This window comes from Nomascus leucogenys, chromosome 22a (genome assembly GCF_006542625.1).
Source record: "Nomascus leucogenys isolate Asia chromosome 22a, Asia_NLE_v1, whole genome shotgun sequence".
In the NCBI taxonomy this organism is placed as follows: Eukaryota; Metazoa; Chordata; class Mammalia; order Primates; family Hylobatidae; genus Nomascus; species Nomascus leucogenys.
This window is the reverse complement of record NC_044402.1, coordinates 90,875,875-90,892,154: the sequence shown is the minus strand read 5'-3', so window position 1 is coordinate 90,892,154 and position 16,280 is coordinate 90,875,875. Positions and strand designations below refer to the sequence as shown.

The following is a 16,280-nucleotide window of genomic DNA, read 5'->3' as shown; positions in this document are numbered from 1 at the left end:
CCATAATAAAAAATCTCCCATCAAAGAAAAGCCCAGGATCTAATGGATTCACTGCTGAATTCTACCAAACACTTAAAGAATAACTAATACCAATTCTACTCAAACTCTTTTTAAAAACTGAGGAGGGAATACTTCCAAACTCATTCTAAGAGGCCACCATTACCTTGACACTAAAACCGGATAAGGACCCACTCACAAAAAAGAAAACTACAGGCCAATATCCCTAATAAACCTCAAACCCAAAAATCCTATCAAACTGAATTCAACAACATACTATCAAACTGAATTCAACAACATATAAAGATCATGCATGCTGGGTATGCATGCTGGCTCATGCCTGTAATCCCAGCATGTTGGGAGGCCAAGACAGGAGGATTGCTTGAGCACAGGAGTTTAAGACCAGCCTGGGTAACACAGTGAGACCCTATCTCTACCAAACATAAAGTAAAATATATTATCTGGGCTTGGTGGCATGTGCCTGTAGTCCCAGCTACTCAGGAGGCTGAGGCAGGAGGATCATTTGAGCCTGGGGGGTTGAGGCTGTAGTGACCCATGATCATGCCACTGTACTCCAGTATGGGTGATAAAGTGAGGTTCTGTCTCAAGAAAAAAAAATCATTCACTATGATCAAGTGGAATTCATCCCAGGGATGCAAGGATGGTTCAACATATGCAAATCAATGAATGTGATACATCACATTAACAGAACCCAGAACAAAAACCATATGATCATTCTAATATATGCTGGAAAAACATTCAATAAAATATTCATCCCTTTATGATAAAAACCTTCAATGAACTGAGTATAGAAAAAACATCTCAAAATAATAAGGGCCATAGGTGAGAAACCCACAGTTAACATTATACTGAATAAGGAAAAATTGAAACCCTTTCCTCTAAGATTTGGAACAAGACAAGGATGTCCACTTTCACTACTTTTAGTCACCATAATACTGGAAGTCCTAGCAAGAGCAATTAGGCAAGAGAAAGAAATAAACAGCTTCCAAATTGGAAAGGAAGAAGTCAAATTAGCCTTATTTGCAGATAACATGATCTTTTACTTAGAAAAAGCTAAAGATTCCACAAAAAAACCTGTTAGAAGTAGTAAATGAATTCAGTAAAGTTGCAGGATACAAAATCAACATACAAAAATCAGTTGTATTTATATATGCTAAAAGCAAACAATCTGAAAAAGATATCAAGAAACCAATCCCATTTATAATAGCTACAAAGAGTATAAAATACCTAGGAATCAGTTTAACCAATGAAGTGAAAAATCAATTTAAGTAAACTATAAAACACTGATGAAAGAAATTTAAAATGTCATGGATTGGAATAATTAATATTATTAAAATGCCCATACTGCCCAAAGTGATCTACAGATTCAATACAACCCCTATTAAAATACCAATGACATTCTTTACAGAAATAAAAAAAAATCCTAAAATTTGTATGAAGCCATTCAAGATTCAAAATAGCCAGAGCAATCCTGAGCAAAAAGAACAAAGCTGGAGACATCATACTACTTGATTTCAAAATATGTTACAAAGCTATAGTAACCAAAACAGAAGGGTACTGGCATAACAAAAGACACATAGACCAATGGCACAGAATACAGAACCCAGAAATAAATCCACATGTTTAGAGCCAACTCATTTTTAACAAAAGTACCAAGGACATACAATGGGGAGAGGAGAGTCTCTTCAATAAAATGTGCTGGGAAAAATGGATAACCATATGCAGAAGGATGAAGCTAACCTATAGCTTACCATGTATAAACATCAACTCAAGATGAATTAAAGGCTTAAATCTAAGACCTGAAACTATGAAACTACAGGAAGAAAACGTTTCAGGACATTGATCTGGGCAAAGATTTTTTGCTAAGACCATGAAAGTACAGGCAACCAAAGAAAAAATAGGCAAACAGAATTACATCAAGCTAACAAGCTTCTGCATAGTAAAGGAAACACTCAACAAACGGAAGAGACAACCCATAGAATGAGAGAAAATATTTGCAAACTACTCGTCTGACACGGGATTAATAACCAGAATATATCAGGAGCTCAAACAATTGAATAGCAAAAAACCCTAAATAATCCAATTTTAAAATGAGCAAAAGATCTCAATAGACATTTCTCAAAAGAAGACATACAAATAGCTAACAGGTATATGAAAAAATGTTCAACATCCAAAATCATCAGGAAAATACAAATCAAAATCACAATGAGGTATCTCACTTCAGTTAATTTTTTTAATCAAAAACACAGGGAATAACATATGCTGTTAAGGATGTGGAGAAAGGGGAACACTTGTGCACTGTTGGTGGAAATGTAAATCAGCACAGCCTCTATGGGAACTATATGGAAGTTTCTCAAAACTAGACCTACCATATGATCCAGAAATTCCACTGCTGGGTATATATCCAAAAGAAAGGAAATTAGTATATCAAAGAGATATTTGTATTCTCATGTTTATTGAAGCACTATTCACAATAGACAAAACATGGAATCAACCCAAGTGTCCATCAAGAGATGAATGGATTAAAAAATGTGGTATATATACATAATGGAACATTATTCAGCCATAAAAAAAATGAAATCCTATCATTTGCAGCAACATGGATGGAACTGGAGGTCACTATGTTAAGTGAAATAAGCCAAGCACAGAAAAACAAGTATCACATGTTCTCATTTATATGTGGGAGCTAAAAAAAAAAAAAAGTGGATCTCATGAAAATAAAAAGTAGGTTGGTGGTTACCAGAGGTAAGGGGAAGGTGGGAGGGGATGAAGAGAGATTGCCTTTTTTTCCCTTTCTGTTTTAATTTGGAAGGCTAGAGTGGATTAGTCACTTTAGACCATCGTGAGACAGGTTAGTTTTACCCTACTGTTGATGTGTTGTTGCCATGGTAATCCTGCTCAGTATAAAAGGAAACACAGTTTCAGACATTTGTTGAAGTGCTTGGCTGAGGAGCCAATGGGGTGAAGTGCCCTAGATGCAGCCCATGATACTATTTTTCCCTCCTAGGCCTCTGAGCCTGTTATGGGAGGGGCTGCCGAGAAGGTCTCCGACATGCCCTGGAGACATTTTCCCCATTGTTTTGTTGATTAACATTCAGCTCCTTGTGACTTATGCAAATTTCTGCATCTGGGTTGAATTTCTCTCCAGAAAATGGGTTTTTCTTTTCTATTGCATTGTCAGGCTGCAAATTTTCCAAACTTTTATGCTCTGCTTCCTCTTAAATGCTTTGCTGCTTAGAAATTTCTTCCACCAGATACCCTAAATCATCTCTCTCAAGTTCAAAGTTCCACAGATCCCATAATTTATAAAGGAAAGAAGTTTAATTGACTCACAGTTCTGCATGGCTGGGGAGGCCTCAGGAAACTTACAATCATGGTGGAAGGGGAAGCAAACATGTCCTTCTTCACAAGGCGGCAGGAGAGAAGTGCTGAGCAAAGGGGAAAAGTCCCTTATAAAACCATCAGATTTCATGTGAACTCACTCACTAGTATGAGATTAACAACCCCCCTGATTCAGTTACCTCCCACTGGGTCCCTCCCACAATGTGTGGGGATTATGGGAACTACAATTCAAATGAGATTTGAGTGGGGACACAGCCAAACCATGTCGACCTATATTCAGATTCACTGGTTCTTTCCTCAGCTATGTCCAGTCTGCTGATAAGCCCATTGAAATAATTCTTCATTTCTGATAAGGTGTTTTTAATTTCTAGCCTTTCCATTTCACTTTTTAAGTAATTTTCCTCTTTCTGCTGAAATTCTCTCTATATATTCATGCATGTTGTTCACCTTTTCCACTAGCTTTTTAAGCATATTAATTCTAGCCCAATATATGGGTCATTTCTGAATCTGGTTCTGTTTTACCTCTTGATTTTTTCTCCTCTCTGCTTTTTTGGGTGTCTTTTAATTTTTGATCAAATGATGGATATCACATGTAGGAGAATAGTAACAACCGAGGTAAATAGTATTAATGTCCAGAAATAAACATGCCTCTTCTGTCCGGTCAATAATGTGGGTAGTTGAGTCAATCTAGTCAAGAGTTGTGCTGAATTTGGGTTTTATTGTTGTTATCCTTGCCTTCACTCTGTACCACAGGCTTCATTCAGATTCCTCTAGCAGGGGGTTACTATAGCATTGTTTTAGTGTGGAACCTAGAGTGCTGGGGAGTTTTTCTCAGTGTCCCTCACTCAGCTTTTAGCAGTGTTTGCATGCCTGTGTTGGAGACAGCTCTCTCCCCACACTCTTTTTCCTCCTCACTAGTTGACTGGTGTTGTCATTGGTGCTTGGCTTGTAGTGGGGAAAAGGGGTTTTTCACACTCCTGGTCCTGCCTTGGTTTTAGGCAGGCCCTGTGCACCTGAATCTTAGATGTGGGGCTTTCCCAGTAGTCCTGACACTTTCCCATTGCAGCCAAATCCTTCCTTTATCTGTGGTGAGTCTTGAGTGAGAGAGGGTTTCCCAGCCGTAGCCAACTTCAATTTTCTATTGGTTCAGGACAGGGAGCTCTAGTGTTTCCTGCTCCTGCTGCTCCCCAAAGGGCAAAAGGTTTGTGCTTCTATCTCTTCTCCAGAAGCAAGGGGGCTTTGCCAGGTTCCTGTTGGTGGTAATGTTTCCTGCCCTTCCCCCAGTGGATAAGGTTTTCATACAGAAGAAAAGTTTGGAGAGGTTAAGTGGAATTTCATGATTGTCCCCCAGTGACAGAACTATCACCTCCTAACATTCTTGTTATCTCCAGAAAAATATTTATTGCTTATAGAGAGAAATGTAGTGTTTCAATATAGCTTCTTTACAGATATTTACTAAGGATCTGTGATATAAATAGCACTTTAAATATTTAGTACATTGCTGCCTACCCTTTTGTTTCTCCACCAGATATATCTGCAGGAAAATTCATTCGTCATTCAACAATCCACCTGTTTATTTTAGCTACTTTCCATAGTGCCATCCAAAATTAAACCAAATCAAAATGAATGTGGTTAGGTACAAAAGCTGTCTTGCAAGAAGCAAGTGCACACCTCACCTGGGAATACAGGAAAGAATTGGATCAGGGCTCTGCTGTTTCTCTGAAGACAGGCTTCACTCAAGTAATGATGGTTTATTTTTAAAAATCATCCCTCTGAAGAGTCCCTTACAAGGAAATTGCTTAACTTTTTAAAAGCCATACATGGTGTACACATGGTGCCAAGTGCTTAAGGGCAGTTGGTTAAACCTTCCTTTGAGGGCAAGGAAAGCCTAGTCCATCCTACTCAGACTTATGAAAAATGAGGCTTATCTATTTTTAACAGGATAATTTCTGTTACTTTGGGTTCTCTAAGATATCTCAACAAAAGACCAGAATTAGAGAAGACTGTCCTAGTTAAGTATGGAATATTGGGTCAAATTAATGGGTTCCAGGGCCTGTGGAGGGAATGTTCTTTAAAATATATATATATCTCCTAATTATCAGTATTAAGATCATTCGAGTTATATGTTAATTTAAAAATATATCTATTACATTAAGAAACTTTTTTTTTAACATAAGGTAATTTTAAGAGAACCTTGTCATATTCGTGAAGGAACATTTTACAAGCCCCTCTGTACTCCGAAATGTGGTGTCGGAGATTAGACATACAAGTCAGTGTTCAAGCGGCCAAATTTCCAATTTGTTATTGCTTGTTACAAAATGAAAGTAAAAAGGAAAACAGAAAGGTAAAATAAAGAAACTGGCTTTTATGTATTTTATTCACAAAAAGGGCGTTTGCCGAAGGACCTTCCCATTCACGGGCTGTCACTCACAGGTGCTCGGAGAATTCAGCCTCCAAATCCCGCAGATCACAGGTCAGCCAAGTTTTAAGAAACACTCCGGGTTAGCGACTCTTCCTCTCCGCAACTCCCACCCCTGCGCCGAGGGCAGCGGGACACTGCCGGGCGGTCCCCAGGGGAAGATGAGGCCCTGGACGCCCCGCGTGCGCTGGAGGCCCGGAGGCCAAGGCCGAGGCCGAGGCTGGGAGCATGCCACTGGGGTCGCGCCACCGAAAGCTCCTCCGGCCTGGGCCCGCCGTGCCCCGAGGCCGCGGGCGGAGGCTGGAGCAACGGGCCCAACTCTCCCTCCGCCCCGGGGAGGCGGGGTCTCCGCCTTTCCCGCGTTCGGGCCTCACCGCCCCCTCCGCCTTTTCTGAGCCCCCGCGCCACTTCCGCTCCTCGCGGCGAAGCCAGTCCCCTAGGGCTTGGGTCGCACGCAGCTGACCCCTAACGAAATGCAGCGGCGCCAGGGGCGGTGGTGGCTGCTGCTCTGGCTGCCGCCCCTGGCCACACTGCCTGTGCGCGGGGAGGCGGCGGCGGCGGCGGCAGCCGCGTTGTCAGGTAACCGGGTCCCGGCGGCGGCGGCGGCGGCGGCGCGCGCGTGCGTGCTCGCTCCCCGGCTTCGCGGCTGCCCCGAGGGCGCGCTCTTTGGCCCGGGCGGCACCGCGAGGCCGAGCCGGGCGGGCGCTACCTTTTCTTGCTTTGGGGTCTCCCGGGTAGGCCCCGCCCGCCCTTCCTGTCTTCTTGGGCTTCCTTGGTCTCTCTCCTGGCAGTTCGACATTTTGTAATTTTAGAACTAGAAGCAACGCGCGATCCAGTCGCCCAATTCCCTCGTTTTACAGAAGCAACCGAAACTCAAGAGAGGTTTTGATTTGCCCAGGGTCACACAGCTTGTCACTGGCACAGCTGACCCTAGTCTCCAGACTTTCAGCACACGGCCTTTTGTACAGTACATCAATGCGTGTTGAAATCCTTGTTATTTCACTATCTCGCATTCCTTTGGTCTCAAGACTAGAAAAGGTAACAGCTTCAGCTTCAGAATCAGAGCGAAAATTCTCCTGCCCCTGACTGGCTGTCGTGACCTTGAGCGAGTAAACATAACGGTCCCACGTGAGCGGCAGGTAATGAGGCCTCACAAGGTTCTTGTGGTGTTCGTGTGCACAATGCCTGGCACACAGGAAGCAAGAACTGGTAGCGGCTGCTAGCTTTAGGGGCTCGCCACGGAGTGGGCTCAAGATGCTGGCACACTGGGGAAGGATCTCGGAAGGACACCGGGGGAGGTTCCAACTCCAGACCTGCCGCTAACTTAGCATGCGCTTCACATTTCTGTTTTTTTTTTTCCCTCATAAAATCTTTTAAAAGATTTCCTGGGTGCACCGTCTACCAACTTCCCTTCCTTGCTTTGGCTACCCTGGTTTCAAGGGAGGCTGCCAAGTGTATTCTTTTAGCTGGGCATGGCCCTCCCTCCAGTTATACCGCGGTTTATTATCTAAGGATGAATGAGAGACTGGACGTTGATGAGGTCATTATCAGATTCTGCCACAGCTCCCAACTGAGGGAATCTTGCAGTGAGTTATATGTTGGGGAAGTGTTGGATTCCAGTTTTCATTGAACAGAAATTTTTTGAGTGTTCATTATGTGCTAGGCAGTGTTATAAGTGCTTTAACTGCAGTATCTATCATATTTAATACCCATAGAAGCCTATGGGAGAAAGCACCATTTTATACCATTTTACAGATGAGAAAACAAAGGCTTGGTAGTAAGAAATACAACAATTTTATGCTGGTGAAAAAATAAAACACAAATCTGTCTAAGCAGGAAGGTTTCTGGGCATGGCAACAGCGAGAAAATTAGAAGTAGCCTTAGACCAGCACCCAGCACCTTGGGTTCTAGACCACTCATTACCTTCAGCCACAACTTGTGGTATAACCGTGGTCCAGGCACAGAGTCTTTATGGACTGTAGTTTTCACTTGAGTAAAATGATGATGTTTTTACTGAAGAGTTTCCAATATTTTTCTCACCTCAGTGAACCTGGTGTTTTTAAAGTTTTTATGTTACCGCATTTAGTATAATAGTAACAGCCTGCTTCTCTGCTTTGTTAATCAAAGACACACATAAATACTTACTGGAGCTTCTGTTCTGCCTGAGACATGCAGGATGCCCACTGACTTGATAAAACTAGTCCACAGCTAAGAAGAATGGCAACTTTTGTAGCCTTAGAGGGATGCCTGCCATTCCAGTAGGCTTTCCAATACGGACTGTGAAGCGCCCAGCATCTGGTAGTGTGCCAGTGACACTGTGTTGGCAGCCCTAGATTAGACTAGGCTTCAGAACCATTGCTGCTCTTTAAAAGTCTATGGTTTCGTGAGGACCCTGAGAGGAAACAGCTGGTACTTCCTTTAAGTGAGGGGCTTGGATTAGGTGATACTTAAGGTGCCTTCCTGTTCTAAAATTTTGTCTTGAATAACACACACTTCAATGGAATGGAGAACATTCAGACCAACCCCAGCTTTCTGTCACTCTATTTGGAGGAAAGTCAGAGACAGTTGACACAGGAGGAGCAGGTAGTTGTCCAACTGAGAGGAGGAGAAACTTCAAGAGTTTCCCATAATTTTCACCCAGTTAATGAGGTCCCTAGAAACCATGTGTTGTCCTGAGATGAAGTTCAGGCCCTGGCAGTGGCTTTCCAGGCTTAAACTATGGTAACAGTCCATTTGAAACCACAGCTTTCAGATTCATCTGTGAAGATTTGGGCTTGAAGTTAAAGACCTGAGTGTGCATTAATATATACTAATTCCAGTTTCATTCTCATATTCTTGGAGAAATAAAAAGATGAATATTCAGGTTAAAAAAAACTGAGGTTAAGAGAATAGTTACCTTTATCACTTTGGTGTCTCATGTTAACTCCTTTGAAAATGTGTATTTACAAAAAACAAATAGTAAGAAAAATCCTGAGTCCATTTGACTTCTCACAAGTTAAGACTTGTTGGTTTTTTGCTTTTCGTGTTTCTTACTCTTCTCCTTCCCCTTCCTTGTCTCCAAAGAAAAACAGTTATAGGGAAAATGGAGAAATTTGTCATATAATTTAATAAGTGTTTATATTATGATTCCATTCTAGTTTCATCTGAAGATTTTTTTTTCCCCATATGAGGGCCATGTCAGTTTTCAGGAGGAGCATTGGTGAGATATTTTTGTGTTGGGAGTTAGGTTCTGCTAAGATTTGAGGTGTTTGTGCTTTTTATTTTTAGCATATTCTGTAAGTAGGTTTAAGTACTACCTGCTCTTTTCTGATGTTTTGACTGAGTTTTTTTTTTCTGTATATATGACTCAACTCTTAAACATATACTTACATTTAGGAAAACTAATAAATGACAAAAGTACTACAAAGGAGATAATTGAGCTTATAATTAAAGTAGGTGATATGTAGCTGTCCCTTTTTCATATTAGATATGTAATTCTAAGATTAGATTAATTGAATATTTATAAATTGAGTGGTATTTAAAATGAACTAAGGAATCTATGTCATTGGTTAAGGGAACCCTGACTTTCTGAATCCTTTGGTAATGTAAATAATTAATGCCTCCTGTAGCGTCTTAGCAGTTTGGGCACAACTATCCAGAAACATACTGTTCTCTAGAAGTCAGGTTAATTGAAAGGATCGAAGAGCCTGCTGAGGATTGCAAGAAGTTAAGGAAAATGATGCCCTTCCAGGCTTAGAAACCTGTCTTTCCATAGTAAGGGTGGCATTCAGGGTTGATCCCACAAATACTCCTCAGTCCTTGAGAGTCCTTGAGGGCAAACCTGGGATAGCCTACAATTCCAGATCTTTCTCCTAATCTGATTCAGGCTTGAGGAAGTGATTACCTAGGTTATGGAGCACCTTCCAGGGTACGGACATATTAAATACCTCAGCCTCAAGTAGAAGCAGTAGCTTTCCCTAGGCAGGTATTGTTCCCTTTTGACCAAATGAATGATTTTTGTTAGATTTTTTAAAATTCTTAGAAATTCTGTTTCATTTCCTGGATTGCATTGTAAGGGGAATGTTGTTGTTTTCATTCTACTTTTTAAATTTTTATTTATTTATTTTTGAGACTGAATTATGAGACTGGCCAATTTTTGTATTTTTGGTAAAGACAGGGTTTCACCATGTTGCCCAGGCTGGTCTCAAATTCCTGGCCTTAAGTGATCCACCTGCCTTGGCCTCCCAAAGTGCTGGGATTACAGGCATGAGCCACAGCACCTGGCCTGTTCTTGTTTTGGTACGTTTGAGTTTGCCTACATCTGCCACCAGGAGGTTCTATCCTAGTAGAATTAACCAGCAATAACTGGGGCCTCATTAATAAATGAAACCCACAGACATGCAGGCAGCTTCATAGCCTTCAGTGTCAGGGCATAATCAGCCATAGAGTTCAAATAAGCAGTCAAACTGGCTCTGTTTCCTATTTCCATTGGACATGATTGAAACTGAGCAGTGAAATGGCTCTAGAAGAAGATTGCTGAAGGGAGGAGAGACCTAAGAAAGATGCAGCCTTTATAATCAATCTAAGATTGGAAGATATGTTCTCTCTAGGAAGGCGGAGGGCCAGCTGTGATAACAGTCTTGTGACAATCACTGTCTTTTGCCTAGTCCAAATAGCCCATGGCTTAATGAACTGACTTGAAGCTAGGCTTGTGGCTTCTTATGGCTGAATTTCTGGTCCGTTGGATATTTAGGAATTCCTGTGTGGGTTGTTTAAGACTCATTCACCTTGGGAGAGAGGTGATAAGAAAAAAGGGCAGCCAGAGGACACCATGAAGCACTGACACTTTGTGGAATCTCATGGATTGTGTAAATTCCACATCAGCTTCACCTCAAAAGCCAGAGGCCACTCTGGAGAATTCGAGGGAAAACACTGTTTGCAACATGCTTTTACTAGCGTGTCTATAGGTATGAACAGTCAGGACAACCTCCTTCCTTCTATGCTGTTCTTAATCTGGTTGAAGACTGAGGGGAAATGCAGAACAAGTTCTTTTCCTCTAACTGGCAGATCCCTTACACAGAATACACTGATGTATGAGTCAAACAAAAGAAGCTTAATGCCACCTATTCTTTCTGACCTCCTCTATCCAGTGAGGGGCAAGAAGATGGTCCCCAGCCCAGAGGATGTTAAGGGTTACAGTACTCAACCCTCTAGCTATGGATATATTGACCATGGGGTAGGGCAGCCTGTGGCTTCCAGACTGGCCCTCATGCTTTGTCGGTTCTGTAGATGGGATGGCAGTGGCACAGGCTGGCAAGGACATCCTACTACGTCAGGTGGTTTCAAGGGAGGGCCAGAGTGCACCTCCTTTTATGGTGCTGACTAGCCCTGGCCAGGCTTTTACAAAGATCGGCTGGACTTCCATTGGTAGGCCACACATGCCCAAATAACCCACTAGTCCTCTCGAACCACAAGCTACACACAAAAGATAAATATTTAAGTTCTGGGGGTTACAGTAATAAACATGCAATGTCCCTGACTTCATGGAGAGACAGAGTATAAGCTAATAAATATATATGTATTATGAAGAAAGAATAAAGCAGGTGGAAGTGGTTGGGGTGTGTTTGTTTAGATAGTGGGGTCAAAGAAGGCCTTTCTGAGAAGGTAGCATTTGATAGAGTACATCAGTGATTGGAAGGGATGAGCTCTACCAAGATCTGGGAGAAGAAGGTTGCAGACTGAGGAAACTTTACGTGGGGGCTAGCTGGCATCTTGAGGACAGGAGGGCCAGGTGTGGCTGGAGCAGTGGGCTGGGAGGGAAGGTGGAGGAGGGAAGGTCATAGAGGCACTCAGGTCCCTGGAAGGGAGGGGGATTTTATTAATGGTGTAAAGGGAAGCCATTGGAGGATTTTAAGCAGGTAAATGATGGGTTCCCATTCATGTTTTTGTTTGTTTTTATTTTTGTTTTTGCCTTTTTTTTTTTTTGAGACAGAGTCTCACTCTGTTGCCCAGGCTGGAGTGCAGTGGTGCGATCTCAGCTCACTGCAACCTCGCCTCCCAGGTTCAAGCGAAATTACAGGCATGAGCCACTGTACCCGGGCCCGATTCATGTTTTTAAAAAGATCTGTTTGCTAATTGAAGAGTAGGTTGTAGGGGAAAACGTGGTGGCTGCGGGGGCAATTCTGGAAGCAGGGAGACCAGCTAGATAGAAGGCTATTACAATCATCCTAGTGCAAGAGGAATGTGCCTTGGGTAAGAGAGAAGCATTTACTCCTATGTTGAAACTGCAGTATACACTATACTTAAATTGCATCATCTTGCTCTTAAGAGCTCCAGGTTTGGAATGATTTAGGAGACAGTCTTAGGATCAAGTGGAAAGAGCCTTATTTGAAGAGAGCATTTGATTGCAAAACTCAGGCCCCACCAAAAGGCTATTTCCTCAGACCATTAACAAAAGGGAACTGTTCCATGGGAGCTGATTTAGCCCTTGAAGTAGCAGCACTCACTAGGAGAAGAATTGCAGTGAGGGGCCCTTGGAGGCACCCACAAGAAAAGCCCCTCTAGCATTGAGCACATGGGTGGTGATGAAAGACCTGTCTGGAAGTAAACATTCTTATCATAGTTTGGGCTGCTGGGTCTGTGTACTTGAGACTTCATGCTCTTCACCCGCCCTGCTGGAATGCACTCCCTTTCCAACGATGGGTAGGAATCACTTTTATTTGAGGACTCCCAATATAAAGTTATCAGCTCTAGCCATGCTCAGAGACCCCCCCAACGAGGCTGTGCAAAGGCAGAACATGGCAAAGTGAATCCAGAGACCTGATCCCCACACCTCTGCTGCTCACTAGCTGGGAGCATTTAATGTGTTCTCATGTCTTCTCATTGCAGTTGCTCAGGATCTTCCAGGTTATATACTACATTCCTTGACATTTATCTTTTCTATAGGTAGCTGTCAGCCCTTTGATATCCCTGGGACTGCACTTCCCCCTGTGCTGCCTTTGGCCAGAAGTCATTTGCATCTCAGATATATCCAAAAATGTGCCTCAGCATTGGTTGCTTTGTGTGTTCATAGCCTTGGTTGTGAATTCTTTTGGCTCTTGTGCATGGACACCCCATGCAGGAGCACGTTTTTCATTTTTAGTATCCTGTATTTAAGAGAGAGCCTGTAGAACAGTGGTCTTCAACCTTTTAGCAACAGGGACCAGTTTTGTGGAAGACAGTTTTTCCACAGGATAGGAGTGGGGTTGGGGGTGGTTTTGGGATGAAACTGTTCCACCTCAGATCATCAGGCATTAGTTAGATTATCATAACAAGCATGCAACCTAGATCCCTAGCATGCTCAGTTCACAGTAGGGTTCACGCTTCTATGATAATCTAATGCCACTGCTGATCTGACAGGAGGTGGAGCTCAGGTGGTAATGATCACTCACCTCGTGCACCGCTCACCTCCTGCAGCCCTGTTCCTAACAGACCATGGACTGGTATTGGTCCTTGGCCCAGGGTTGCGGACCTTTGCTCTAGAGGTTCCTTCTTGTGGTTTTTCCTGGCTTTTCACCTGGATTCTTGTATTTGCATCTTGGACTCTCAAACTCTGCAAATTTCTTGATATATTTAGAAACATATGCATTTCATCATAATGTGAAGAGTAAAGATGACTGATTTGACTGTCACAGTTGAATACACTGGGTCCTTGTGTAATTTTGCTGCTTCGTGTGGCCACCGGAGAACCCTCCCTTTTATGGAGTTGTGTTTTGGGAGATGGCAAGCATTCCCAGGATCCTTTCCCCAAGCATTCCCAGGATCCTTTCCCCAAGTCTATCTTCACTTTTCTCCAACTTAATGCTAAGGATATTTCAGGCCAGGACCAGGGACTTGTGTGAGCATATTCAGTATTATTCCCTACATGGATGTGATTGTTTACTAGTTGTTACTGGTTACTCAGTCTTTCCCCAACTTTGGTGTAGCAAGTTGTTCTAGCTTCATTTCAGGTTTTTCAGGAGGAACAGCTGACCACACTTTCCTTAAAGGAGTCAGGGGTTGGACATAAAGCCCATTTCTTTGTGTACCCATAAGTGTTCCTTGTTCCTGTTCCCTGTTGGACAGATGTGGAGGTGACACTCTATCTTGAATCCAGAAGAACTTATGACTTTCATTCCACTTCATTTAAAATCCAAATACAGCAACGACCACAGAAGAAAATGAACATCATTACTATCTAGTTTTCTTGTGGCATTTTACATTAACCCTCTGTTACACAGAGGGTTAATATATATTTGTCTTTCTCTCAGTTATGTTGAGTTGTATTATATATTATATATAACATACATGTATATTTAGGTATCTACATCTGTCTCCAGCCAAATTTCTCCTTGCTGGAGATGTGAAGATCTGTCCGTCTTCACAGAATCCCACCAGTGAAAACTCAGTATATCCAAAATTGAACTCACCCCCACTTCCCTGTACAAACTTGCTTTTTCTCTAGTATTTCTTATCTGAGTAAAGGGCCTCACTATCTCTCCGCTTACCAGAAACCTTTACATCATCTCTTCTTGTTTTCCTTGATAAAATGAATCTGTAAAGCCTGTTGATTTAATTCCTAATCTGTTATTTCTCCCGCCTCTGTTAGTCCATTTCTTGTTTAGGTTGCTTCAGTGGCCTCCTTAGTGGTTCTTCTGCTTTCAGTTTTGTTCTTTAATATTGCACACTACTTACAGAATATTCTTTCTGAAATACAAATGTGTTCTGTCACTTCCTTATTGAGCTGGTATTCCCTGTTTGTTGCTGTAGATCTATTCTCAGCCCTTCTCTTCCCCGCTTAGTGCCTGGAAGCTAACCTCTATGGACTGCATTATATGGGCTTCGTTGCCCTCTGTCTTCCTGTCGGGTTTGGCTGATTCAGGGCACTGAGGGGACAGCAGGAGAGACAGGTTGAGGTACCCATACCTTCACCCTGCATTCCACGGGAGTCCTGGCAGTGACTGCATTCCTTTAGACTACTGTCCTCCCAGTTCCAGTGACTCCAGTAACATGGGATCCTCCTTGCCATTTTGGTACTTGGGCTGCTAAAAGCTTCCTGCTGTTGTTGGTGCCTGGGAACTTCATAGTGCCTTATTGTTAGTGCCTTAACCCTGTCTACCATATCTTTACTGAACTATTTTCAGTTAAATCCTTTTGAGTGTCAGTAGTTTCTTGCTGAGACTGATGCTTACCTAAAATCCTCCAGTGCTCTGCTTTCAAGATGGAGTCCACATGGTATAGTAGTAGCTATAGTTTACCACTCCAGCTACAGGTGTTCAAATGTCTTCTTGTATCCCTATACCTTCCATCCATGCTCCCTCACCAATATAAGAATCCAATATCTCTAAACTGAATTAATTCCATAATTTGTCTCATCTTCATGATTCTGTACACACTTGCTGGTCCTGCCCACCCCCACTCCCACCTCCTAATTTCTGTCTTATTGCCTTTACCTTGCCCTTCAGCCCTTTACTCATATTTTTGTCTTTTCTGAGAAGGTGCCCATAATTCTGGCTTCTGCTTCAGAATTGAAGAAGTACTTGTTCTCTGTGCTCTTATAGTGCCCTCCAATGTCATAAATATTGACACTTGGGCTATAGTATTTTCTGTCTGTCTCCTCCTTGGTTGGAAAGACTGAAGGACTATAATTATCATATAGGAGAATTTCTTGGCCATAGAACGTTAAAACTGCCACTGTTACCTCCCTGCAAACTTTTTTTTAAAAAAGATTCTTGGCAATTAAACAGTTAGAAAATGTATTCCCTTTTCCATTTCTTAGTTCGTAGGTGTAAAGCTTTGAAGGAAAAAGATTTAATTAGAACGCCTGAGTCAGACTGTTACTGCTACAATCAAAATTCCCAAGTGGAGTGGAAATACATATGGTCAACTATGCAGGTAAGGGCCTACTTTTAAATCATGTCTTAGGGACAGAGAATTACCATGTCCTAGGGACAGGAAATGTACCATTTCAGGAATAGAAAGTATTTTTGGTATGACACAGATCTGTGTATCACTATGAAAGCTGACTTGAGGATCACACACAGTGGTTCAATGGGTGAGCAGTGTGAGAAAAGGGCACTAACTCCTTCATACTCTCCCTCAGCCCCTCCCAAGCCACTCCCAATGAATATACTATCTAAATGTATACAGCCTGCCTGCTGTTCAGGGAGTCTTAAGACAACATGTTCCTCCTACTTTCCAAAATTGCTATCCAAAGCCCCTCCAAATAGAAATTCTGGAATAACCACTTATCTCAAATATGGCCAAGATAGCAGTTGCTCTTAATTGCCTAGTACTTTCCTTCATTCAGCATTTAACAAATATTTATTGAGTACCTATCTTGTAAGTGCCAGGAACTATTTCTAGACTCGTAGGATACATCAGTGAAAAAAATAGGTCCCTGCCATTGTGGATATTTACATTATCTAGGGTGGGGAATAGTAAACAATAAATATAATAAGATGAAAATGGTAAAACTAGTAAGTACTATGAAAAAAGAAAATGT

At 42.2% G+C, this 16,280-nt stretch overlaps 1 protein-coding gene across 1 annotated transcript in view; it reads left to right on the top strand.

Moving 5' to 3' along the window:
• Positions 1–5,652: 5,652 nt before the first annotated feature.
• NEMP2 (nuclear envelope integral membrane protein 2) overlaps positions 5,653–16,280 on the top strand; it is a 28,325-nt gene continuing 17,697 nt past the window's right edge. Inside the window, exons 1-2 of the mRNA XM_030804085.1 lie at positions 5,653–6,358; positions 15,555–15,670. Of these exons, the coding sequence (XP_030659945.1) occupies positions 6,253–6,358; positions 15,555–15,670 (222 nt within the window). The 5' untranslated portion in view covers positions 5,653–6,252. The remainder of the gene's footprint in view (positions 6,359–15,554; positions 15,671–16,280) is intronic.